Source organism: Ictalurus punctatus, chromosome 4, assembly GCF_001660625.3.
Source record: "Ictalurus punctatus breed USDA103 chromosome 4, Coco_2.0, whole genome shotgun sequence".
In the NCBI taxonomy this organism is placed as follows: Eukaryota; Metazoa; Chordata; class Actinopteri; order Siluriformes; family Ictaluridae; genus Ictalurus; species Ictalurus punctatus.
This window is the reverse complement of record NC_071284.1, coordinates 4,851,839-4,879,178: the sequence shown is the minus strand read 5'-3', so window position 1 is coordinate 4,879,178 and position 27,340 is coordinate 4,851,839. Positions and strand designations below refer to the sequence as shown.

Below are 27,340 nucleotides of genomic sequence, written 5' to 3'. Positions count from 1 at the left end.
GCTAACTTGGGTCTATAATTGCTCTGATTGAATTTTGAATAAATTTATAATGAAGTAGCATAATGCATCCATCAATTATGAGGACTGACAGACTTTTTTTGTAAATAATCTGTAGTTAGAGTTGGATTGGAAGGGATTCAATTTTCATTCATAATTCCCGTTTAATTTCTCTAATCTCCGACCGTCCAATTCAGACATGTTACATCCAAAATGCACAAAATCTCTCAGAAATTTTCCCTCCGAATGTTTTTGTCCCAACTATAGTTCTAGTAAGGAACAAAACACAATGGTGTGCGCTGTTATAGGAAGATAAGCGATGACAGGATGATCATTTTGCGATAAAACCTTGCCCCAAAATGGTTTTATTGCACTTCCTTTGTTTATTAATAAATGACGGATTATTTTTTATCCGTATATAGTTACATTTGATGTTGTGGAATGCCTGTGAAACTAGTTCGTTAGTGCTATCATTTTTCATTATAACAGCTGTAAAACATCGTTCCCTCACCAGCTTCTCTTTTTTCTCTCTCTCTCTTGACGTTAATCATAGAAAGAAATGCACCAGAAAGTCCAATGTTCTCTTTCCTGAAGACCTCCCTGCATCTGAAAACAAAATTACAGCTTTACTGGTAACTGATACAAAGCACTGGTATTGGAGACTCCTCCCAAAAATGTCACTTTCTGACCAATGAAAGAACAAAAGCACTGTGGTATAAAGAATGTTATTATACAATATGTACATCACGTATAGGTTGTTTCGCTATTAGCGTATTAATAGTGTTTAACCATTTGATGTGAAAAAAAAAAGCCAGTTCATTTGTTGGAAATGTGCCAAAATCCACCACATCCATATTCCTCATAAACCATTAAACAGTATATCTGTAATGTTTCTCCTATAGTGGTTTACATTCTCTCTGCAAGGCTCGCGTGATTAGCTAGGCACTGACACTAAGCTTGTGCGGGAAACGAGACACTGTGCAAGACAGTTTGAGTGACGCCTATGTAACCATTAGATCACCTAACATAAAACCCTTGTGCAGTAAGTAATAAAAAATGTTCAAATTCCATATTAAATTCAGAGCTAAAGGTATTTTCAAGAGCAGGAGTTCTGAACTTGCTCAACATTTATGCTGAGTAAATGAGAAAGTAAACAACAGGCAATAAAAGGCAATCTCTCAGCATGGTAGCTCCACGAGGCCGATTCAGACCCGATTTTGGATGCTACTGAGGCTGGAATTTAACACGGCGGTAAAAAAAAAACCTAGTCGACTATTTTTTTTTTTTAAATTCGTTGAAAATAAATAAGTATAAAATTACTAGTTGTGCAACCCCTAACACACATAATGTGACATTTTCGACCTTCAGCACATTACGAGACATAACGACATGAACCCGGCTTCCATGAGCACATTTCCTTAGTAAGTCCGCTAATTAATTCTCATTTACTAATGGCACTTCCATCTCACCAGTGCACTACTCAGTAGGAAAGGGAATCTGTAATTCATCGCAGTATTACTGGGCTGCAATTAAGTATTCCCTGTTTGACTGCTAACATGATTAACAAGTCACCATCTCGTTGCTATGCTGGTCACATCTTACCAGACCTCATGAATTCAGTACACATTTCAGTGAGATATTCGAATAAGTCATGTTGGACGACTTCGAAAATAATACGCAGGACTCGGACAAAGAGGACGAAACCTCCGGTGAATCAGGCAGCCATTTTTCTGCATCCAGCACCAACATGCAGTCTAATGATTCTGACTCAAACAAACAAACAAAAAATACAAAGCAAACCTCCACAGACTGAGGCCTGGCAGTAGAGCTCTCAAAATGAAATTTGGATCTCTTTTAATGATAGCGCCTTGTATTCTACAGAGACGTGCCTGAGAGATGACGGTGAGAGAAAAGGATGAAATTCCAGACAATTAATTCGTGTTAGGAAACAAAGGACTCTTTTCAATTCAGCCAAACAAAAGGATTGTCTGCCATTCATATGTAGATGTCATTTCTGTCCTGTCAACTAATGTTCAGAAATTAAAATCATGTTATACTAATGAGGAGGGATGACTGCATCTACGGTAGAAAAGGTGAAACCGGTCTCTCAATAGCTGTGTCCTGAAATGGATTGGGGAAGCACATTTCTAGGATTTATTATTGACTACATTTAAATTGTGGGCATTTCCTCAAAAGGTCTTCATGTGTTTAGGACTTAACAAGCTGCAGAGTGACACATTTTTTTTATATTTGCAGTATGTTATGTTATGTTAAGTCCTATTCAGGAAGCATTATCACTAGAGATTTGATCCCTTGGAGGTACTAATAGGCCATTTTAATTACATCCGAATCAAAAAGCTCAGGGTTTTTCTCTCCAGCACTGAGACAATTCCAGTCCCAATAAAATCCTTTTCTTTTTCTTTTTTTTTTTTTTTTTTGACTCAATGGTGTCCATAAAAACTTCACTGCAGCTCGGATGGCAGCGACTGTACCTCATGTTAAAAAAAATGACCACTTCTTCAACCTGTTTTGTCACCTTTGCACACTTTCATTCTTATATACTGTACTCTATTATTTTGTCTCTATCCAGGCTTCACAGGGAGACTATAAGAAGTCAATGGTAAAAAAAAAAAATGGAAGCGAAATCTAATATAAAGCCTCATCTTATATTCACATAGACCCAAAATCACGATTGTAGCGCACGGGAACAAATTCAGGATCCAATAAGCGTGCTCGTACGTCCAACGGCGACGCGAACAATCCGTTTCTTCGGCAAAGAGATCTGCTAGAATCTTCCTCGACCCGGTGTTAAATCTTTACTGCGTGACTGCAAGAACTTTATCACAAAGAAGATACACAAATTTTTTCGCAATGGATGGTATAGTGAGAAAATAATAGCGTCCAATCATAGATCTGACCTGGCGGTTGATTCCATTATTTTTATCCGCTATTGTAATTCCACAACAACGGATGGCTGCAATTTGGAGGAAAAGCATTTCACAGTCCCTCATCTGAGAGGAATTAATGTCTAGCACTGACTCACCGAGCATGTTTATTTCACACCTGACCATAACAGAATCATAAACGGTGCTATAAAAAGACTCGAGCCAAAAGAGGGTTAGAGGAGATGGGCTGCTGTAGCACCGAAGCAAGCCTACTTTGGCCTGTGGTGTCTGAAAATAAACTATATGTTCTATCAAACTGCAAGTTGTCAGTGTTGACTATGATCGAACTCCGCTTAATTCATATTTTAAATCTTATATACAACGGCAGCAGCAGTTGTGGATAAACAACCTGCTACCATTTGTACATATGACTCCATTATTTATTGTGACATCATTGTGACTGGGCTAAAAAAAAAATAAATAAAAAAAATAAAAAAATTCCACGGGAAATAAACGACATTTTAACTGCTTTTAACAGAGAGATTCCGACACAACGAAGACAAAAGAGCAGCTTTATGTACACAAGCGCTTCTCTGAAGTGAAATAAAACACCACTCTTCTCAATCGCAACCCTACTTCGACCCAGGGTAACTTATGTAGCTAACTAATGCACTTCATCAACTAATATCAACCAGCCAACGTTATAAAACGAACCAGAGCCGAAGCATATGAACGCGTGTGCAGTTTTCATGGCCGCTACGTAAACAGAAATAGAAACAGCGCAGTCGGAGTATCAGGGAGGTCGGAAATTAGAGCTCGGAATGACGTCCGGGGGGGATGGGGGTGGGGGGGGAACATGGACACCTCCATGTTCATCTTTTGTCAGCATCAAGCTAGCCAGGTAACGGTGATACGTGATGTATATTTTCCTCCTCTAAACAGCGACTTGTATAGTCAATGTTATAGATTTAACTAGCGATTATGTCTGCATGTTGATCAAGATAGAGCAAATAATTGTATATAGATGGACAGTACAACTCATTTAAAGTTAAGAGGCACTACTTTGTTTGCTTCTGATGCTGTGAGCAGCCAGGTTGAATTGGCATCACGGGTTTCTTTGGATTCATAGTCGGAGTGAAATATTCTAGACGAATGCAGCGTAATACTAAGTAGGTTACTCATTTCTGTATCAATGTTAGTATCTGTTTCGATATCATCAACATACCGAAAACATGCACGTACATTCGTACTGTCTCTGAAAAAAATGCTTTAGATGCATCCCTATCCAAAGGTAAGTGAGTATGTCAAGGGAGGGCACAATTTTTGTCACCATTCAGCATTTTTTATAGAAGAAAAACTGATCATCGCGCGAATGTAAAAAAAAAAAAAAAAGTATTCACTGAACTGTCGCACATCTTCCTTAGCTGAACCTACTACTCCTTCTATTTCCTCTGAGAAGGTAGAGCGACGTAGATCAACTTACTTCTAATCTCTTTGAACTGGCCTTTGGCCCAGATCAATCAAGGTTAACTTACAGCCAGCCAACATGCTTAAATCCCCACGCATCACTCAAAGAAACGGATACCATCCCATTGCCTTCTGCCACATAAATCTTGATTTAGCGTAGTCTCCAAGGTCGACACGACACGGTGCGTTGAGAGGGATCTTTCTCTTGTCGGGTTTTGACGGTAAGATCAAATGAAGGCCACGATTAACAAAAGAAGCTTTTTTTTTGTTTTAACACAGGATACGACTCATATGAAAACATTATGTGGTTGTACACAGAAGCTCGGTTTCATGTGAGGACAAGACATCTGGTACACAACTGTTTCAGATCATATGTCTTGGGGCAGTACAGAAGGCTGTAATCTCCTGAGGGAAATCGCTGGAAGTGTATTTTCCCTGCATGCTGAAAGCACAACAGCGGGACTGTCTGGAAGTTTAATATTATATTACAGTGGAGGTGGCTGAGTTTCCACCAATAATACCAAATGTTGGCCCCCCCCAAAAAAAAAACCAACAACAAAAAAAAAGATAAGGGAAAATGTTACTGAAAGGCTTGGGTGACCCTTATCTGCAATTACACTGTACACAGGTTAGCCAAATGCCATTAAAGTAAACGAGCTGATTTCAGTAACACTGATGCGTGGTGATTTTCTGCCTCAGAGGAAGCAGGTGTTCACTATCAGAGAAGAACATTAATCACACAGCAGCCCATTAACTTTATCCGAACATACAAGGCACATATGTTCACAGCTACTTCACAGTCACAAAAAGTTTGCTTTGAAAACTACTTTTTTTTTTTTTTTTAAATTCATTAAATAAGAAATTGTTCAAATTGCTGTTACACAAATAAATGGTAACAGGTTTGTCCTTATCAGAAAATGCAGATTCTGCATGGAGTGAATTTGCATACTGGAACCTGATTGGCTCCTGTATTGTATGATGTAATAACATTTGTTATTGTCAACTGTCAACTGTTCAATATTGAGATTTTCCTCATAAACGAATTTGACAAAAACACTGCAGTAACACTTCGTTTGATTGTTTGTTTGTTTTTTCAAACAAATAAACAAAAGGTTTTATATGGTTCAACCCCAATTCCAAAAAAGTTGGTACGCTGGGTGAAATGTAAATTAAAACAGATTGCAATGATTTGCAAATCTCAGAAACCCATACGTTATTCACAATAGAATATAGAAAACATATCAAATGTTTAAACTGAGTAATAAAGATAAAAGGCGATTTGTATCTGATGGCCGCAACACATCTAAAAAAAAATGTTGGGACGGGGGCAACAAAAGGCTGGAAAAGTAAATGCTGCTAAAAAGGGGGTTAATTGGGAAAAGGTCAGTAAGATGATATATGGGGTATAAAATGAGTATCTTAGAGAGGCGGAGTCTTTCAGAAGTAAAGATGGGCAGAGGTTCACCAATGTGTGAAAAACTGCGTCTACAATTTCTAGAACAATTTCAGAATAACGTTCCTCAACGAAAAATTGCGAAGGCTATGAATAGGTCATCATCTACAGTATATAATATCATCAAAAGATTCTGAGAATCTGGAGAAATCTCTGTGCGCAATGGACGAGGGTGAAAATCAATATTGCATGCACGTGATCTTCGGGCCCTCAGGTGGCACTGCATTAAAAACAGGCTTGATTCTGTAATGAAAATCACTGCATGGGCTCAGAAACACCTCCAGAACTCATTGTCTGTGACCACAGATCGCCGTGCCATCCACTATTAAAGCTCTATCATGCAAAGAAGAAGCCATATGTGAACATGATCCAGAAACACCGCCATCTTCTTTGGGACAAAGCTCATTTAAAATGGACTGAGGCAAAGTGGATAACTGTTCTCTGGTCAGGCGAATCAAAATCTGGCATTCTTTTTGGAAACCATGGACGCCGCGTCCTCTAAACTAAAGAGCACTAAATAGGAGAGGCACTTTCTTGAAGTTAATTAGACCAAAACTTTAGCTCATCATGTTCCAAAGAAACCACAAAGCCCTCTTTCCTGAAGACTTTCCCAGGGCCGGAAAACTGGTACAAAGCACTGATGCTGGAGACTCCTTCCATAAATGTTAAATAAACATGTCCGTACAGGACGCTTCACCATATCAACGACTATTTATCTTTGTTAAAATAACAAAACATTTTTTACATTTGCGTATTATTAGTCCTATATGTGGCGCTGTCACCATACAAGTCCCTGTGGAATAGCTGTTACTATAGAGACGATAACGTTCTAGAAGTGCACTCACTAATATAAACCTATGATTTGTCTTGTACCCCGAACTACTATCAGAGCTGCTGCGTAGTAAAAACCTTATGACTAATCAGAATGAAGAATTCAACAGCACTGTGGTATAAGTCACTATATACACCATCTTGCATCCTTAAGGGTTGTTTGGTTTGACCCACTGGGGGGAACTTTAAAGGTTCCAAGTAAGACCCTAAACAGTGCTTCCCTTTCAGAAAGGTTTCAAGTGGAACCTTTGTCAAAAGCTAATTAAACTTTAACCATCAAAGAGCCCCTAAGGAATCTTTAAAAAAACAAAAAAAAAAACAAAAACAAACATAAATAAATAAATAAAAGAGTTTAGAGCTAATATAAAAGATACAATCTGAAGTACGAGATGAGAAACACCTACAATCAGTCTTACATCAAAATGAAATATTTCAATTTCAATATCACAATACGTCATAAGAACAGGCCATATAGACTTGAGCAGGTCCGACTCTTATCCTTTCAGCTGTTTTTCCCCAGTTTATTGGTGACGGTCAGAGGATAAAGCAGCCGTTCACTATGTTATTGGAGATGGAGGGATGGAGGGATGAAGTTGAGGGTCAGACCCACCCTGGGCGCTCCGTCCAGGGGAGAGCTGGGACGCCTGCTGGGGAGCAGGAGGAGCCTCAACCACCTCCACCAGGGGTGATGTAGTGCTGAGCTGGCCAACAGGAGGAGGCCACGGGAGGTCCTTTATCACTTTAATCTCTACTGCAGGGAGGCAGAAGAACAGAGAGAAAGAGAGAGAGAGAGAGAGAGAGAGAGAGAGAGAGAGAGAGAGAGAGAGGAGAGGGAGAGTATAAAGAGAGTAAAAACAAGCAAAAGAAAGAAAGAAATATACAGCAAAATAGAGGGAAAGTTTTAAAATAGAGAGAATCAAGAGAGCAAAAGGCATAAGGTAAAAGAAGAAAGAAAAAGAAAGAAAGAAAGAAAGAAAGAAAGAAAGAAAGAAAGAAATAAAGAGGCAAGAAAAGAAGACAGAATGAAGAATGGACAGAAAAGCAAAGAACACAATGGAGAGAGCAGAAATTACAAAAAAGAAGAGATAGAATTAAATGCCAGAAGACAGAGAAAGAAAGAAAGAAAGAAAGAAAGAAAGAAAGATAGACCATGGGGAAAGGAAGAAGAGAAGGGAGGGAAGAGAAGGAAAAGAGGAAGACTGTGAATGAGTGAAAGAAAGTGCTTGAAAGGTCAGTTCAAACAAGGTTAGGTGAAGGGCACAACAGTACGATGTTAGAAAACAGGAAGTGGCAGGAAAAGGAAATGAAGGAAACAGGAAGAAAGTGCTCCAGGAAAACTGCACTGGAAGAAAAAGTAAATTAGCACACAAGTCGTTGGGATGATGGCTGCAGGATTAACCCGTATTGAGCTTTAAAGCTCTCATTACTCTTTAGGACTTTAGAAGTAACAACATTTCCTAATAACACAGCAGACAGAGAAAGAAGGATTCCTCTGAGGAGTGGACACGAGCACACAGAGCACACACCTGGATCAAATATGCAAATGAAGGCTTTTTCTTTCTCTTCGAGCCAATAAGGATCCTTCAGTGTGATCACTGCACTAGCTAATAAAGTCACAAAATAACACAAACAGAGAAACCATGCTAGCCAACCAGGCCCCGGTCTTAATTAATGAAATGAAGTGAAACCAGCCCACAACGTCTAACAAATTTATTTGTTTCTATTTGTGAAAATCCAAGCCAACTAGTAACATAATAACTAACAATGAAGGAATGAATGTTGAGTTGGGTACAACTGAATACCCTGTGCACCCTTTGCGAATAAATAAATAAATAAATAAATAAATGGATGGATTATGATCACTTGGCATTGCTGGTGTTCACCAGGGGACGAGCAGAATTTCAGTGAAACACAGCCACTAGTTTGTTGACTGCAGCACTGAGCCACGTTGCGTTTTACAACCTAATAAAACAACCCCTCCAAACACCAAATTATGAACTCGTCCTTGTCCTCAGCCACAGAGGTGACTCACTCTAACTGCACTGCAGTCTTTGCTAATAAATGAAGCTACATCTACAGCAAGATGACGTGAAGGCAGGTGCTCTACTGTCAGAGTTCTCCAATCACATCCTCTCAGCGACGGCCATGAAGGCCACCATTAGAGAGCAGCTAGCTCGCGATGACAGCCAGAGGAGCATCAGCGTTATCTCATCCCTGCTGGCGGATCGGGACCGAGTCGCTAAGTCACAGAGAGGTCATTGGCTTTGACAGCTAATATAATAAGTTTCTCTACAGCAGGGTGAAGCCGAGGGCTGCCACCGGCCTGATTTAAGTGCTAATTCTCATCCGGTAGCGCAGATTAGTGAGTAATTGTTTTGGGAAAGGAGAGCTCGGTCGTTTCTCCCTTTAGGAAGGATGAGAAGTCAATTCGCGCAAGGTAACACAGCCTAGCTGACACAGTAATAGGATGAACTGTCACATCTCTAACTTTTCTCTATGGAAGGTGAAGTGAATCAAGTGGCAGTGTTTCACACCCTACTAATGTGAGTTTCTGCTTTACAGGAACTTGTTAGAGCTATCATTGTGCCTCTTGGTATTAAAGCTAAATGGTGTGAAGCCTATAATGCAGGTGGGGTACATAAAGGACATGAAGCAGAATTTGAATTTTAGAGTTTCTTGAGTACAGACGCAATAAACAAGCACTACAGCACAGGGGAGGCACCAAACACGTACAATAAGGGGCCATTTAAGGAAGGTACACTTTGGCTTTTTTTTTATAGTAGTATTTAAACACTGAAAGGACGGGATTGACCTCACAATGTCACATCATTTCAGAGAATGAATGGCAGTAAGTCTTTGGCTAACGTTTCTCAATTAGCCATGATGTTTCTCTTAACTTAGCTAGCATCACGCATACGACTCACTGAGGTAAAGTGTTACTAGTCTCTATTTTCGCTCAAAGTTTTGTCTAAATCTGAGGTAATTCCTCACAGTACTATTAATAAAAGCATAACACAACATTGTGTGTGACAGCCTGTGTTGTTTAATCAGTGTTCTTGCATGACTGCATATTGTCAAACTTGGCTAGCTGGCAGTAATGAATAATGAGCCTCAGTACTCATTATTCACAGTACTCATACTCTGACTCAGTGTTACCAAACCTTTTCAGGGGAAATAGCTAATGCACTCAAAAAGCCTTGAGATCCTACCAGATGATGTCATAAACTAATTTGTATAATGATTAAATTGTTATAATTAAATTTGGTTGTTGGTAAAACAACAGTGATCGGCTGTTGGGAAGGAATGATGATAAGTGATTGGTTGTTAGGAAACAATGATGATCAGTGATTGGTCGTTAAGAAAAAATGATGATCAGTGATTAGTTTTTGGGAAACAATGGTGATTAAGTGATTGGTTGTTGGGAAAGAATGATCAGTGATTGGTTGCTGGGGAAGAATAGTGATCAGTGATTGGTTGTTGGGAAAGAATGATCAGTGATTGGTTGCTGGGGAAGAATAGTGATCAGTGATTGGTTGTTGGGAAACAATGGTGATCAGTGATTGGTTGTTGGGAAACAATGGTGATCAGTAATTGGTTGTTGGGAAACAATGGTGATCAGTGATTGGTCATTGGGAACTCGGTCAAGTCACAACGTTGGCAACGTTGCTTGTTAGACTGAACTTTGGCTCACAACAAAGGCACCAAGACCTTGCAGATCAGTTAGCTTTACCCGGCCACTCTGACAGACTGTCCTTACTTTGAACCGATCTCTAGCCTGCTTCCAGTTGGGACACACTTCATGCGTATACCTTGCACCATGTTCCCAAAACTCTCTAGTGGCCAAACTCACTGGTGGATGCTATTCAAGTCATGGTGTCCTGATTTCAGCCTGATTTTTTTTTTTTTTCGAACTGCAGAAGTAGGACACAGTTGGCAAAGGAATACACTCCATTTCACACCTTCATCCATGCCTGACAGAGCCATAATTAAGACACACTGACAACGGTACAGAAAAAAAAGGGGGAAAAAACAGCTTGATGTGAACAGACTTAAGGTTGGCTGAGTTTGTACAGACTGATGTGGGTGTTATTAGCAACTGTGAATAACACACTCTGATGTTATGTAGTGTAGGATGAGGAAAAAATGTAAAAGCAATAGACAGACATGTTAGAAATAGATAAAACTTTATGGCAGTTCCAACTTCACCCTTGATTGCTGTGCTAACGTGGAGGAAGTAAGCCGTGTTTGAGTGGGATTAACTGTATCTGCTAAGGTACTGTACCAGTGATTGTCAGCTGGCAGATTGAGCAAAGTATTTCAGCAGACTGAATAAACATGCATTTTTTTTGTTTTTAATTGGCCATGGTTCAGTAAGTCTAGTTTTCAAAACACAAATCATCTTCTGTAGCAGATTCTTGGCTGTGGCTTATTTCAGCCAATCACATACATTTATGCAAATTATTGATCTCATCGTTCCAAACATCGTAGCTACAGGGCTAGAGACATTAGCTCAGAAAGATGAAAGATTTCACAGACTTTCATAGATTTGACATTTTATTTACGCTCTCTGGTCTCATTAGCGATCCGACGGCACGCTGATCATGAAATCAATGGACAAAGACGTGTGTGTTTACTCCCCCCACGTCAAATTCACAACACATCTCATTTCTTGACTCCATGGCGCTGGTCAAAAGTGGTAGCGCGAGACGCCACTACAAAACAAAACGATTTAGAAAATTCTGTCATGTTAGTTGTTAATGTGGACTATTATAAGCAAGGAATTTTATGGAACTTGACGTAGAAATTGTAACCGAACACCCCTGTACTATACAGTCAAGACCTGTGATTAGAATCCAGTACAAATTGGAAATATCTGTAGTTTTCCAGGTCCAAAAAGTTAGTTTCTATCAGATTACTTCCTGCATTTTGCTAGAACCCTGGCCATGTGTGACCAATTGGGAATATTACATATACTTTATCATTCATAAATCAGATGGTCATATCGCTTACGAACACTTTAACTATGGGAATTTGTAGGGCACTGACAAAAACCTACATAAACATTTATAACATATTTATAACATATGTCAACAGCGATGTTCTATACCGCTCGACTTCGGTGTTCCATCAACCTGACATCTTTATGGTAGCTTATGTCTTTTGGAATAAACCAACAGGTTTATATCAGTTTTCATGAAAGCCTTAAGTAGTCATCATACAGCCTTATGAACACCAAAGTACATTACCGGACCTCCACATGTAAAACTAATCCAGCTTGAATTGGACTGTAGTCTGACTCATTTGATTCGGATTAGACAATCTAATTCTTCATGATTGAATTTGTGTCATATTGTTCATAGGATGCACACAGTACTTATTTCATACTTGGTTTAACCACCTGGATGTGGAGTGGTGTATAATGCTTCATTATAATACTTAAATCTTTTAACATTGGACATTCTCATGCTGCATTCTCTCAGAAAGCAGTAGCAGTAAAGACAACCATGTTGGTTATATCTATACATTTGTGTGTACTGTATGTGTGGGTGAAGAGGTGGTGGTGGTGGTGGGGGGGGGGGGGGGGGGGGTGAAGGGGGGGCATTAGAGCTGTCAAAGTGTGTATGGGAAGATAAGGTGTCACTAGTCACTGTAGTCTGAAGCCAGAGGGATCAACACCATCCTGTGAGAGATGATAGAAGGCTATTAGCAAGGCTATCACCATATAACAGCAAGGCCAAGCAAGGAGAAATTCCCAGAGTGCCAGGTTTGGCCCACCGTTTTGAGAAGAAAGTCTATAATCTCATGCCTTACAGCCTTTCAGGACAGGCACGGAGGTGCTAACAAGAAAATCGTCGAAGGTAAAGAGAACAAAGGAAATAGAAAAACCCGTACAGTAAACCCATTACAATTTCTCCCACTGAGATCCACGAGAGCATCGATTACCTGATCACATGATGCTGTCAAGGCGCTCAATGCTTTAACGTATTCCTGAAGTGCATCTCTCACGCGATCAGTTAGTTCCGTTAAAAACCGAGGTCCCGCTGACCCTTTCACACTACACAACTTTAATCGTGTGTGATCGGATGTTCGGTAAACGCTACAGCTTCACCGTAGACGTTCGCACCTCTGGATACATTTTTAACGCGCTACAGAAGTACAGACGAGATTAATGTTAACTTGCGGCTAATTTCAGGAGCGTATTAGCTAGAAATGGCTTCTGCGGACGGAGGAATGGTTGCCATGGTGACCGTGGATTTGTAACACTACAAAATATCTGTACTATAGTTAATCCCTTAAGAACAAATGGTCGATGGATTCCATGCAACGTCCTTCAGTCGGAGAAAAAAAAAAAAAAATCTTAAAGTTTTATACTTAAGAAGAAACTTGACTGAACTTTTTTGCACTCAGGCACCGATGAATCTTTTTCCTCACCGGGGATTAAAGCCTTCAGCCAAATGCTAGATTCGCACCATCTCGCCAGCTAATGCAGTCTGGAGTAAAAGATTAAGTTAAGCAGTCCCTTAATTTTCCAAGCAAAGTTTATCTGGTGAAGTGCGCATGCTAATATCTAGTCTTATAAATATTCCCACCGGCACTAATCTTATCAATCACCTGCTGTGTGTACATGATTGAAGGTTAAGTGTGTATGCGTGTGAGTATTGGTGCACTAAGTGGTATCCAGGATAAACGATTAAGTGTACAAAATCCCACAGAGTGCCAGCACGAGCACAAATATACATCCCACTGAGGATTCTGCAGGTAGAGAAAGCGTCGAATATGAAATACGAGACCTGAATTTTGTGCATCGACACACAACACAGTACAACACAACAGTACTCGGGCAGAAAACCAAGAGTTACCAATTAGTTCTCCACCACTGGACTCAATGAAGATTAATGAAGTTAAACGGGACACGTTTTTAATAACGCACCGCTAGGTAATTATTTTCACACTTGGCTCTGATAAGCATGCACAACTTTTTCTTTTTTTTTTTTTCCCCCATCTTTAAAGTTCTTTGGTTCCTTTCCAACCATCTTCATTTCAAGTGCATGTGCATCCATCTATATTATTTCCACATATTTCGCGTCTTGACACTTCAATCCAAAATGGATCGAGGGGATGGAAATAAGGCACATTGTAATATAAAGAATAGAGGAACATGGGAAATCAGCTGCATATTTTTACATGGAAATAGAAACGGAATATAAACACAAAAGGCTTTCTTTCAGAGTAAAATCGTCTTCTTAAGCTTCCTCCTGAAAGTGTGCTGATAACAAGTCCTTTCATTTAAGCTTCACCCGAGCTATGGAAATCAGAGGTTCGTGGGCTCTAAATGATGTCCTGATTTGACCTTTGGCTGACCTCTTGACCCTTCATGGGTGAATGATCGTGTCTTGACGCTGGCGCCTGATTACAGAATGGCACGTCTTCAGATTTCCGCATATTGCTGTTGTTCCTGAGAATTTGGCTTGAACCCCTTTTGAAGACGCCGTCTGAGAGCAAACAGGTTCAAAGGGAGGTTTTGCGCTTCTGAGAGAGAGAGAGCGAGAGAGAGAGAGACACGATATCTCTGCTTCCTGACAGGCTTCTCCTCTGTCAAAGCGAGCAATGTTAGAGCGAGGGAAATGGAACATAAAAAGAAAAGAGGACAAAGGCAAGTGGAAAATATCATGCTCCGGAGGGACGGCAAATTCTTGTCTCCTCTTCAAAAGAAAGAATTAATTCGTAATCCTGATGAAAGGAAATTAATTATCAAAGTGTGCCGAGAAGCTGGGCTAATTTGCATCCTAATCTGCAAATAGCACTAACTCTGTCTGAAATGTGAAAAGGGAAGTGACAATTATGGGAGAAATGAAGACATCTGTGAGGGTTTTTTTCCCTGTCCTGTTGACAATGTGTGTAAGACATTTGATAGGTACTTTGTGAAAAGAAGCTTTCTACTTTTGGCAAACGCTTTTTTTTTTTCTTCCCAAATACAAAGTGAGTCCAATTCAGTTAATTGTGTTGCTTAAGTACACGAAAAAAATGGTTGTCTGGAAGTCTTGGGATTTAAATTCACCGGCCACTAGCACAAAACCTTAAACGCTGAGCTAGTGTTACCTCTGAGGCCGTTGTGGTTACCCAAGCAGACACACGCTTAAATTAAAAACTATAGAAGGAAAAAAAAGAAAGAGAGACATTAGTGGAAGAAAAATAGCAGCCCGTCTCCGTGGGTACCTGTGAGGGATTTGGAGGTGTTGACTCTTCTCCGAGCTGATCCTCTGCCTTCTCCTTTGCTGCTAATGCAGTCATAACAAAGCAGAGCTGTTCCAGAAAACAAGAGAAGAAGGAAAAAAAGAAAGGAAAATACCTTTCAAAAACTATAAATGGGTTATGTTTGTGTCATTATAATCCTCTTGCTAAATGGTTAATGCTAATTCCTCTTGTCCTTGAACAGCCCTGTTTAGTTATGGCCGAGTTAGCCATAAATTTCTGTCATTCAGGGAAACGGAAACATTCCACCAGGAGCACCTGTATGAGTGAAAGATGGAAACGTGCTTCCTTTTGCTTGACACCTCCCAATCAAAAAAAAGACCGAAAAAAAATAATAAAAAATAACATGAACAGAATATCCAGTGGAAAAGCCACCCAGAAGAATAAGCACTGGAAAAGAAGTGTTCAGAGTTAAAGAATGAGATAAAAAATGAATACTGGCTTTTTACGAAAACCTGCTAAGCCAATTTCCATCACCACAAAGCAGAGATGGAGAATCCCATTGCCAGAGGGCTTCACGCTAAGATTTGTCGTGGAATTACCTTTAAATTGTCTGCTACCTCAACCGAAGACCGCTCACTCTCCATTAAAACCTTTCTGCTAAATGTTAAAATACATCAATGGCTTTAGGATCATCAGCCCTCGAGGCAAGAGGTTCCCCACTCCTTAAGCACGAGTATACCATCGCTATCAGTAAAATACCATCTGGCAATACATTCAGCGCTAATCAGAGTACACACACACACACCAGCACAGAATGCCTGAGCGCAGAACCAAGCACCAAACACCAAGCGAAACAACACAGGAAATGCTGATTAATACACAGGCTCTGGGCAATACCTGCGAAGGCCTTCGAGATGCGTTCTTTCTTCCACTCCCAGGGCTGATCGTACTCCTCCGGCGGCCTCTCGTCATCCTGAGGCAGTCTGCTCTCGCGTGAACACAGGGGGTCAGAATCCCCGCCGTTCTCCGCAGGCTCGTACGGGGTGTCGTACAGGGGAAGCTGCCGAACCGGGCCGTCCTTTACGCCACGACTCCCTCGGATCTCTGCGTAAAAGAGAAAGACAGAGTAGTGTCAATTATTGCTAGTCTTCTGGAAGGCCAGACTTCTACAATTTTACTCGACATGGACAAGAACCACGTACTTTTACAAGAGTGACTGATATCATAAATGACCAAACTGTTGTTTTTGCTTAAATGATGCTATGATCAAACAGACTTCCATCCAACAACCTGGAAACCTAAACGTTTACGATGGCTTGGCTGAAACATGGTGGTGGTAGTCTCATCATCAGATCCCCCACACTCTTTGCTTCTGATAAACTTAGCCAACCCCCAGCAATACTGCAGGCTACAAATCCTTGTGCGAATCCTTGTGTAGTCACTTCTTATGAGAAAACCATATTAATAAACATCAGTGAGCTTTTTGGAGCAAGATACAATTAACGGATTGACAAATGTTCCCAGCATATTGTCTTTAAAAGTTATTCCAGACATTTTAAGCACTTGGTTACAAATAAATGAGACACTTTTGCTTTTTTTTTTTTTTTTTTACTGGCCAAACACCCACTTTCTGGAAAAGTAGTCTGTTTTCGACCTACTTATTGGACATGTTTAGTGACAAAGTACAAGAATGTCTAGTGATAGCTAGGAGACTGGCTTGCGAGACAACTGGTAATGCCAAAGATGGCATGCTGTGAACCTTGCAAACTTTTTTTTTAGCATTATGCTCCAAAAGCCTCACTCTTGTCAGTACGTTCAAAAGTTTGCTTCCCCATCAAAACTAATAAATAAACGTCCAAGCAAGTGCTGATAGCCAAGAGTCCAGTAGTTGTGGCCAGCCAAGTGTACAATATACATCAGATGGTCTGTGGGTAGAGCATCTGCGGCTGAGAGTAATAGACTGCCGTAATATCATCTAAGTGGTAGCTTGATGATTAAAGTTCTGCCCTTGTGACTGAAGGGGTGTGAGCTTAAATCTTAGCAACTGTTGCGCCTTGTGCTAAAATCCTTAATTACTAGGAACCCTCAAATGTTAGATGTTCTGGATAAACCAGGAAACTAATCCATGGAATATAAATGTAATATTATCATCTCGAGTATTAATAAACAAGGTTGCATTTTAATGCAAGAGTGAGCTCATGAGCACTTTCATCCGAAAACAAAACAATACATAATTTCGGGGACGAACCCTGATTCTGTCCGTGTTTGATGCGTCTTCTCAAATGTTTGCTGTACGTAGACATCATCTGCATAAAGTATGTGCTTTTCTTATCAGCTCTAGGGCTGATCTGCTTTACATACGTTACATGGGTAAATTTAACCTAAAACAAGCTCTAAGTGAGTTAATTGTGTTTAATAGTGAAGCCTGCTGTGTTGGGAGACATGGAGCTCCAGCTGGATCCTCCAGCTGTCTTGTGCAGACTAGCTGAGAACAAAAACATTGCAATATCCGAAGACAGACAAGTTCTTCATCGCCATTAGTGGTGTCGCCAAAATGTGGGTGATAGACCTAAAAACAAAGTCGCTGGGTGTGTTTAAATGTTATCTAATTAAAATGTCTATTTAAGGTAATCCACTGCTATGCTACACCTCCTACAGACCCATACACTGAGATACACACCCACAATATCTGTGTGAAATGCACCATAGGGTGCTTCAGCCCTGCAGCCATCTGTAGTGTGATTTCCATCAACCTTTTGAATCTGCACTTTGAATTTGCACATTAGAAGACCTGAATGCCAGAAATCTAAAGTGCCACCAAAAAGTTATTCATGCTTTGCTCATGTGCTAACACTGAGGTATGGACAAGAAGATAAAGTTGTTGGTTTTTTTTTTTTTTTTTTGAACATGTGCATAAAGTTGCGTAACATTATGGTGGGAATAAATCTTATATCCTGGCACTGTAGCCATGCTGTACCCGAGTGGGCAGTCACTGCTTGCATGCAGCTATGAGTAATGAAGTTCATGTAGCAAGACAATACCCTCCATGTACCATTGTCGACTTTCCTTAGGGATGTCTTCAGAAAAGGCAAAAGGAAAGTACAATATTTTATACAGTACACTATATAAGCAAAAGTTTTTGGACAGCTAGGTTAGGTCCAGTACTAGGTTATTGCAATGGGTTATTGAATCTATGGTTATGGTGATGGTTTCTGTGTCCTACTACCCAAAAAATAGTATTCCTGAGCAGACACAAAAGCCAGTAGTATTACCGAAGTACCCAATGGGATCATGTGTTCACTGCAGACTTCGCATAGACTTTGTGCTTTCCTGAAAACAATTCATTTGAGGTATTTACTGAGCCCTTTTAAGCCTGTTCTCTTGTTTTAGTGGGGAACAGCATAACAATTCAACTTAACCAGAAGGTAGCATTTAATTATTAATGCTAGCGTCATTATATTGTATTGGCTTTCTAAGTGTCTTATTGCCCACACAACCTTAGTGTCAGTAAGAGAGTGTGAATTTTTGATCATGTGACCGCAGTAGGACCCAAACCAATATTCAAAAGTATTACAGTATATTCATGTACATATCATAGATACCAGTTTAACTCTTTTATAGACATATACATTTCTCAAAGCATTCTGTCTGAACCAAAGGTGAATACAAATACAACAGAATGGAGATTCTGACAGGATAGTACAACAAGGGATTACACAGTTGATGAGAAACTAGTGAAGAGCGGCCCTCCAAAATCAATTCGTAGTGCTGCATTGACAATAACTGAAGGATTAGTCAATCTCTGTAGTGTCACTTTGATGCACCCAAAGCCTGTCCTCCTTCTTAGACTATGAAGCTGTTAGCATGCTCTTCAGTGTTCCTCTGCCGGGGCACGGGGCTGTTAGCGGGCCGGCCCTCGCAGCATGCCGTAATGCAGCGAAGCGCTTCAGAAATGAAATATAACACCATACAACTGCATAATTGCCTCTCAGCCCAGGGGAGCTCTTGCGGAAAAATGAGAAAAGTGCAGAGAGTAATGGAGCTAGCAGGCGAAGGAGGTGAGGGAGGAGGAGATGAGAGATCTTTAAATAAGCTAACGTCTGGCAGTGCCTCTCGCCTTTAGAGCGCCCCTTTAACAGTTCACACGATATAAGATCACGGCGGGATAAGCATCTTCCTCAGGCTGCTAACGGTGTGTGTGTGTGTGTGTGTGTGTGTGTGTGTGTGTGTGTGTGTGTGTGTGAGAGAAAGAGAGGAGACTTAAAACATCTCTATAATGCCAATATACACTTGAAGCTACAACACTTGAAACCCTCTACACACTAATACAAAAAGTGAGATAGATGGAGAGATGAACGAACGAGAAAGAGAAGAATAAATCACAACAAGAGCTGCCTCTAAGGAAGCTAGTGTAACAGACAAAAACAAATGAATACTCCAATCAAATCTATTAACATATTTTTTTTTAATTCCAGAGTCACACAGACCATCACATCCAATAAGTAGACTGTTGCAGTATCTGGAAACTTTTTTACCATACTATTAATGTGTTAACCAACCAGCTAATTAGCTTGTGTTAGGCATGAACAAATGAATGTTTGTTGTGCTATGTTTTGACAGCTTTGGCTACTGCTGCTAATGACTAAATTGCTAATCATGTTTTCTTGTGGCAAATGCATGCTAGTTTGTTAGCAGTTAACCAGCCAGCTAGCCAACTTAGCTATCTACTTTGACTACGTTTAAATAAAATGCTAAAAAATATAACAGTCTCCAATTACAAAATCTGACTATATGGGACAAATATGAGCTAGCATTCTTGTTTAAAAAAAAAAAAGTGTATTTTTATTCTATATATTTGTTTTTTTTTCGTGATTGGCCTACAGTAAGACTATGTTTAAACACATAGTACACTAAAATCCCATTCATGTCTACCTGTGATAAATGTGAGCTAGTTTACAAGCTGTTAATTTGCTGGCTAGCTAAGTTAGCTAAGCTAGTTTAAGTGCTGAAAAAAATCTTGGGTGTTATGTGATATTTTGTCAGACGTTTCTATGTTGCTAGGAGTTACACAAATGGCTAGCTACCTTAGCTAAGGTTAGTGATTACCAACAATTTCATGTTATATTCTAACAGTTTGTTAAAGTACTGTTAAACCAAAACAAAACAAAAATCTGACAAATTAAGACACTAAGATACTATAATTCCTCTCATCTACCGCTAACAAGTACAATCTAGTTTGCCAGTGGTTAATTGTTAGTTAGCTACCAGGGACGGCATGGCAGGATGTTTTCAATTTGCATATTCATGTATATTCATGAGTCTCGCCTCTTTAATGAGGGTAAATGTTTTAGGCCATTTTAAGCAGTTTCTTATGATTCCCAAATAACAAACCTTATGCGGAATAACTTATTTAATCGTTCAAACCGACATGTTGAAATAAACTGCAGTGCAGTATTGAACCCCCACCAAGCGACTACATCAGAAACATAATACAGGAACGGTGCGTCACTGAGAACATAACTCAAACACGCAGCCCTGCGTCCTGTCACGTGCGACCAAATTCCCTTCCATTTTCACGATCCGTCTTTCCGTGTCTCCGCAAGTTCAGACTCGCTCTGGCGTTTCTGGAGATGCGGGCGTGCGTGTCTGGCGTGGCATGTTCCAGAAATTATGACAGAACTGTAACCTGTCTCGCTGGCACCAAGAGCATGCGGTACTTCAACCTCTCACGTCTAGAGCTGAGCAGGGGTCACATAGCACGTCTTCCACACACACACACACACACACACTGGATCCACCCTTTCCTCTCTAGACGTGAGGCGAACAGAGATGAATGGGTGGTCTGCCATTCATCTAGAATCCCAGACTGTGTCTAATTCTAACCCTGACCTTAACTCTGAACCTCAAAACATAAACACACATACATTGGCGTGTGTAAACTAAATTAGAGTTAGCAGAAAAACAAATGTACACTATTATACATCAAGTCCAAATGCAGACAGTCTGACATGTTTGGGGTCAGATGTTCACTTTTTTTAATTTTATTTTTAGTCTTACACTGGAGCTACGATTCTAATGTAGCTACAAGTAATGGAAGTCTATGGCGCCCAAATTCCTTGCTGTAAATACGTGCCCAAATCTTTATATATTTCATTCAAATGACATCATTAAGATGTCAAATCCTGATTTTTCAACATACATAAAAAGAAAGTAGGTGTTAAATACCCAAAATAACAATTAATCGAGGGGGGGGGGGGGGGGGGGGGGGGCAAGGCTTTAGGTATTAAAAAAAGACATTACAGGGTTAAATCAAATACCAAAGCTCATTACATGGTCTGGAAAGCGTTTGACTCCACCCCTTCTCACCTTCCCCACCTCTAAATCCATCACCAAATCCTTTCGCTCTTCAAATCTTTCTTCAGAGCGATGGAACTCAAACGTATCGTCTCATGCAGCCGAGCGCTCACCGCCTGCCCCTGACGGCCTGGAGAGGATTTGCTGATATTAAGCGGTTGGCCAGGTTCACTCCATTCCTCCACTATAGAGGGATCTGCACTCGGTCAAGACCGGATTAAACGTGATTAAGTTTACACTGCTGGAAAATAATAAAGAAGACAATCCCCCGTTTTTCCCCCCCAGTCTAAAAGGCTTCCAACGTTCTGGAGCTTTATACGTCAACCATACATCTGTGCTGAGGATTTATATAATTATTATCTCATTGTCGTGCTCAAGATTTTGTGATACAATTTTGTGACAGCAAAATGATGCTAGAGGTTTGACTTGTATGGGATGATGCAGCGGCCTGCTTCCCGTCTGAAGAGCCGATTTCTTATTCCTGTATTTAGGCCAAAATACGGGTCAGTTTGTAGGTGTAAATACTGCATAGGTTCTTAACCTTGGGGTCGACATGGATGGGATAGCAGGAGAATTTTTTTACCAAACGCTAATTACTGTAAATCTGTAGATTCATTTGTTTAGGAGCGTCTTTTAAGCCCATTTTCAACCAGAATACAGGAGCACCACATCCACCACGCTGTCATGTAAATTAATTAAACGGGCCTTTATGTCGGACCCTGGCAGCGTGCAGAGCGGCTAATTAAAATGAAAATAAATAAATAAAAGCACATTTTTTGCATGGCACGGTTGTGATCTAGAAACACGGTGGCTTAGTGGTTAGCACGTTTGCCTCACATCTCCAGGGTTGGGCGTTTGAATCCCGCCTCCGCCCTGTGTGTGTGGAGACATGCCTTGCAGTCTGATTGGCATTTCTCGAATTGTCCGTAGTGTGTGCTTGTGCCCTGCGATTGTGCCCTGTCTCCCGAGTTCCCTGGGCTCCCTGCAACCCTGTGTAGGATAAGCGGTATGGAAAACGGACGGACGGACGGATTTTCCCAGCTCTTTTGTTGGGTTAAAAACCTTTTTTTTTTCTTCGTGTAAGTGTAAATGTATTAACAAACTGTATGTAATCCTATAGAGTCATAATGTGTGTTTATAATATTTAAAAATGCACGTACATATACTTACTAAAACAGTGCAAGAAACGAGCGTTTATGCTCAGGAAAGTATCGCACAGGGTTCAGTGCGCTTGTGTACATCAGATCAAAGTAGTGTTGTAGGTTGGACGTAACAGCCGAGACGTGCGCTTTCGACTACGTCTCCTGACTTTGATCGACGCAGTGAGTGCAGAGTGCCTGCAGTTGTGAGCTCTTCCAGGCAGTGAGTCCTAAAAGCATTGATGTGTAAAAAAAAACAAAACAAAAAAAAAACACAGCAACCCACGATGTGCTGTTTTCCCCTGTACAACAATTAAACATGACGTGCGATAGGTTTTATTTGTTAAGATCAATTTTAATTTTTAAAAGAACAAAGCGTACCCTCATCATTCTGTGGATCTGTCGATTGTGGGCCACCTCTAACCAGATACGTGGGTGGTGAACGTTAATAGCAGCGACACGCCTGGTGGCGGCGTGTTTGGCGCTGGTACGAGTCTATCAAGTACAACAGCATTACTGAAGCACTGGGTCCACCGTGCTCCTGACCAGCATGCGATGGTTACTGAAAATGAACGAATGAATGAATTCTGGGATTTTGGTACTGATTTTGCTTCATATTAAGGGGTGCAATAATGAGAACTACCTCATGAGACTTTCGGAAAACATCACCTCTCAAAACGAATAAAGCGGTTATAAGAAACAAAACAGCGGCACATCTCCACAACTATGGATGAACCGTACTCTCATTCCAACATGCTGCATCCAATATGGACGCACGCAGCGTCGAATTAAGGCAGAACGTTGGCACATTAACTCTCGTTGTCAAAAACGATGTGCGAGTAAATAGAGTCAAATCAACATCACTGTGTCACTGTCCAATTAGTTATGGGCTGCGCTATAAATGGCATGTATTCCACTGTAATAAAATCCTCTTCATTACCAGACTCGCAGCCGGTGGTCATTTGTGAGCATCAAAGCTTGGGCAGGCTGTGTTCTCTCTGTGTGTGTGTGTGTGTGTGTGTGTGAGTGTTATCTGTAAGAGGCAGAGCTGATCCACTATTGTGCTTCCCTCCCTGCGTGTCAGTTCTCTGACCCATAGCTTCACACAGCGCCGATTCGCTTCACAGAACACGAGTGTGTGTGTGTGTGTGTGTGTGTGTGTGTGTGTATAGATGTGTTTGTGTGTGTGGAGAAAAGCCGATGTGTATACTGTGTGCGCTTGCTTTTTTCCTCTCATCTGTCCCTCAGGATAGTGTCTGGCAGCAGAATGAGGCGAGTCCGTCAAAGTGACATCAGTATTAATGGACCGATGCGGCGATTGATGGGAATGGACAAACGCTTACCATCCTGGCCTTCTGTCTCTCTCTCTCTCTATTTGCTAAGAGGCTATTTTTTGAGGTAAAGACACAATTATGTACATTTATTTCCGGTCGCATTATTCCATTAAATAGCATTACGCTCAGAAGTGAGCTGAATAAATGGCTTTTAGTCAACAATTTCCAGTTGTCCTTGGATGCCTGGATTCAATCACATGGTCATTTTAAACCACTGTATGAGAACAGCACTGCGAATAAATCTTGTTTTCTCTCTGCTGCCTTCTTTCGCTCTCTGGACCTGCCTGGCTCATCCTGCACACGGGATTCAACTTCTGGAAACCGAGATTTGCACTTCTGAGAACCAGTTTACGGCCAAGTGGATTCTGGACCTCACCTTGTCTTCGCATATCTGTACCTAAGAACCGCTGCTGTAATCATTAAGACTATCCTTTGCTCATAGTGCCCAGGACTCTTTCTTTTTCTTATCCTTTCAACACACGGTTTGTTTTTACTCTTCCACACCTGTATACTGTAATGATTTACAATCCCACTATCCGGTGTCACACAGTAAGGCTGCGTGTTAAAAATATCATATCACGACACGTGACGACATTTCTACGATATGTCTCACGATATATAATTTAGCTAACAAACTGTCTGCAAAATAGTAGTGAAATAAACAAAAATAACGGTCAAACTGGGTCTGATGATACTCGTCTTTAACGACAAAGATTAAGTCAAATCGACGGCATCCGTTCGGTACCGTTTAATACGCGATTATTAAAAGCGTAAAAAAAAAAAAATACATCGTCATACCAACGATATCTCAGAAAAGTGTATCGCGTAATCATATATCGCGATATCGATACTATATCAATATATCGCCCAGCCCTATCACTCAAAACAGGAGTCTGGTTCCTCTCAGTGTTTCTTCCTCATGTCTTCTCACGGATTTTTTTCCCCTCGCCAATATCACCTGTTGCTTGCTCATCAGGGACTAAAATCTGCATCAGGATCTGTTTAACGATACCTTCCTGGCAATATCAACTGTCGAAAGCGCTTTACAAATAAAACTGAATTGAATCTCGTGTGAAATAACAACTGGCATCCTGAGGTCAGTGTGCGTTTGTGTATCTTTCGGTCTCTTTCACGTTTGCCAACACGAGTGTCTGTGCACGTCTTTCTGCTTTATCTCTTTCCACACGGTGTCCGGTTCTCCCAGTGTCTGACCAGTTCTGCTTCTTCTTTTTTTTTTTTTTCTTAGTAGCTTGTAGTGTTGCCATCTACTCTCTTAAAACGGTATTTTGGCTGTAGCTCAGCTATTTTAAGTCGTGTTTACCTTGAAGCTTCTTTGCAATTGTAACTCGTCAAGCTACAAGCTACCCATAACTTAAAATAGCCACGTTACACACAAGTTACCGTTTTGACAAAAGTAGCCAGCTACGCGCCAAGCTTCCCCAACACTGTACACGGTCTTCCTTTCCTTTCTCAAGTGAGTGCTGTCTCTCTTCTCTATTTTAATCTTCACTGAACTCACTGTGGTGTGTGTGCTTCTCAGTAAACATGGGTCTGTACTCAGCAAGGCAAGGAGAAACGAGGTAAACTCACTGATGCTAACCACCAGCCCGTGTGTCAGCATGGGTGTGTGTGGGAAACTTCCTTTAGAAATGGTAAGGCTCTGGACACACACACACACACACACACACACACACACACACACACACACACACACTCAGGCATTTATGAGGACATATGCAAGAGTGAGTAAAAACCCAACAGCTGCAAGAGGAATTCGCAAGCTCTGTGTGAGTGGAGGTGTAATATATCGTAGATGCAGACAGAACGAATCTTCCCAGAATATGTAAGGAAAATGTGTGTGTGTGTGTGTGTGTGTGTGTGTGTGTGTGACTGTTTGTTGCTTTATCTCTATCCTCCAGCTGAGACAGATACAGTGTCCGGTTCTCCCAGCGGCCAGCCAGAGTCGGTGCCAACTTCTGTGGTGCCAATGTGCCTCCCACTCATACATACACACACACACACATACACACACACACACACACACACAGACAGACAGACTACCTCGAGCATTCTCCAACACTTTACAAGACATGTAAGAAAACTGGCAACCCACGCTGTGAAGTTTTCCAACTATGTATGAGCAACAGCATGTGTGTGTGTGTGTGTTTGGAACGTGAAGTGAGATGTCTGCTCTGTTTAAACAAAATTTTTTGTGTATTGATCCACAGAAAGAACGAGAGACACGGAAAAACAGGGCTACGCAAATCCTTGATGAAATGAAATTCACGATTTGTTTGGTCTTTCACACTCGTGATTTTCTCACAGCAAATTTGTAACTAACAACAACATTTTTTTTTTTTCCACACCAGCTTGCATGTTGGTGAATGACTGATCTGCATTTACTGGACATCCTTTCTGTAATTCTTTCCGAAAACCCGAGCGAAAAGACCTGCTTTAAGAAAAAAAAAAATATATATATATATATATATTTTCATGCAATTGTATGAACAGTGTGTCCTTTCCGAATTTTTAAAAAAAAAAAAAAAAAGAAAGAAAGAAACGACTGGGCACAAGCAATATTAATATCTGGTTAATTCATTTTTTTTCATGGTGGTCTTTATAAACCATAAACCAGCTGTGGGTGAAAATCCGTCTTAGGTGTGTGCCGTTCAAAGCTAGGCAGTGAATACAGCAATAGCCCTATTCGGATTGGATTCGTATATCAGGAGGGCGCCGGTAATACGTACGTTTTACGACGTCTTTGGTAAGTGGAAACAGCAAATAGTGATTAATAAGATGCTATGTTTTATGAAAATAGAGCAAATACTGTTCGTAAGTGCGTTGATACGGTTCTTCGATCCGGCTGTGTTGAGAAATGAATCAATTTGAATACGCCCCCCCCCCCCCCCCCCCATGCATCCCTAGCAGAAAACTTAAAAGGAATAGAAAGAGAAATGGCATCAAACGAATGTATCCCTGGAATGTATCCCGAAGATTCTCTCAAGCATGCCTGTGCCATAAGTGCGAACAATGCAAACGAATGTCATTCATAGCGCAACATTTCCCTCCAGAGTGTCTTACACAGACATATTCTTACAGTAGCAACTTGGTGCTTAACAAGCTCGTTCCTGTGAGGAAACTCACAGCGCTAACAGGTTACAGTTTGGGGGGGGCGGCGGCTTCTCAACCATCACTATTGTGTAGCATCCACCTGGGTGATGCGACGGCAGCCATTGTGTTCCAGAACCCCCATCACACACCAGCTATTAGTGGAGAGGAGAGAGTGATGTGGCCAATTCAGGGATGGGGATTATTAGGGGGACATGATAGAGAAGGGCGAATGGGGGAATTTCACACACGAGAAGTATCCTGGGATTTTTAATGACGACAGAGAGTCAGGACCTCGGTTTAACGTCTCAGCCGAAAGACGGTGCTGTTTTTTTTATTACAGTATAGTGTCCCCGTCACTATACTGGTACATTACATTACACACAGACCACAGGGTGGGCACCCCTTGCTGGCCTCGAAAAATACCACTTCCAGCAGCAACCTTAGTTTACCCCCTAGGGGGTCTCCCATCCAGGTACTGGCCAGGCTCATCTTAGCTTCAGTGGGAAACCAGGTGAGAACTGCAGGGAGATATAGTTCCCAAACAGGTGCCAAATAGGTGCCAAATAGGTGCCA

The 27,340-nt window shown here is 40.9% G+C and overlaps 1 protein-coding gene across 6 annotated transcripts in view; it reads right to left on the bottom strand.

The window, feature by feature from the left end:
• zgc:158464 (uncharacterized protein LOC791139 homolog) overlaps positions 1 to 27,340 on the bottom strand; it is a 147,174-nt gene that overhangs the window by 23,511 nt on the left and 96,323 nt on the right. For 5 of the 6 annotated variants that reach the window (XR_008393837.1, XM_053677870.1, XM_053677871.1 and 2 more), the window contains exons 3-4: positions 15,727 to 15,933; positions 14,851 to 14,937 (exon numbers count right to left, since the gene is read on the bottom strand). Coding sequence is in view for 5 of the 6 variants with exons in the window: in XM_053677870.1 (XP_053533845.1) it covers positions 14,851 to 14,937; positions 15,727 to 15,933 (294 nt within the window). In the remaining variant the exon portion in view is untranslated. The remainder of the gene's footprint in view (positions 1 to 14,850; positions 14,938 to 15,726; positions 15,934 to 27,340) is intronic. The other variant, XM_053677869.1, reaches the window with a different exon arrangement.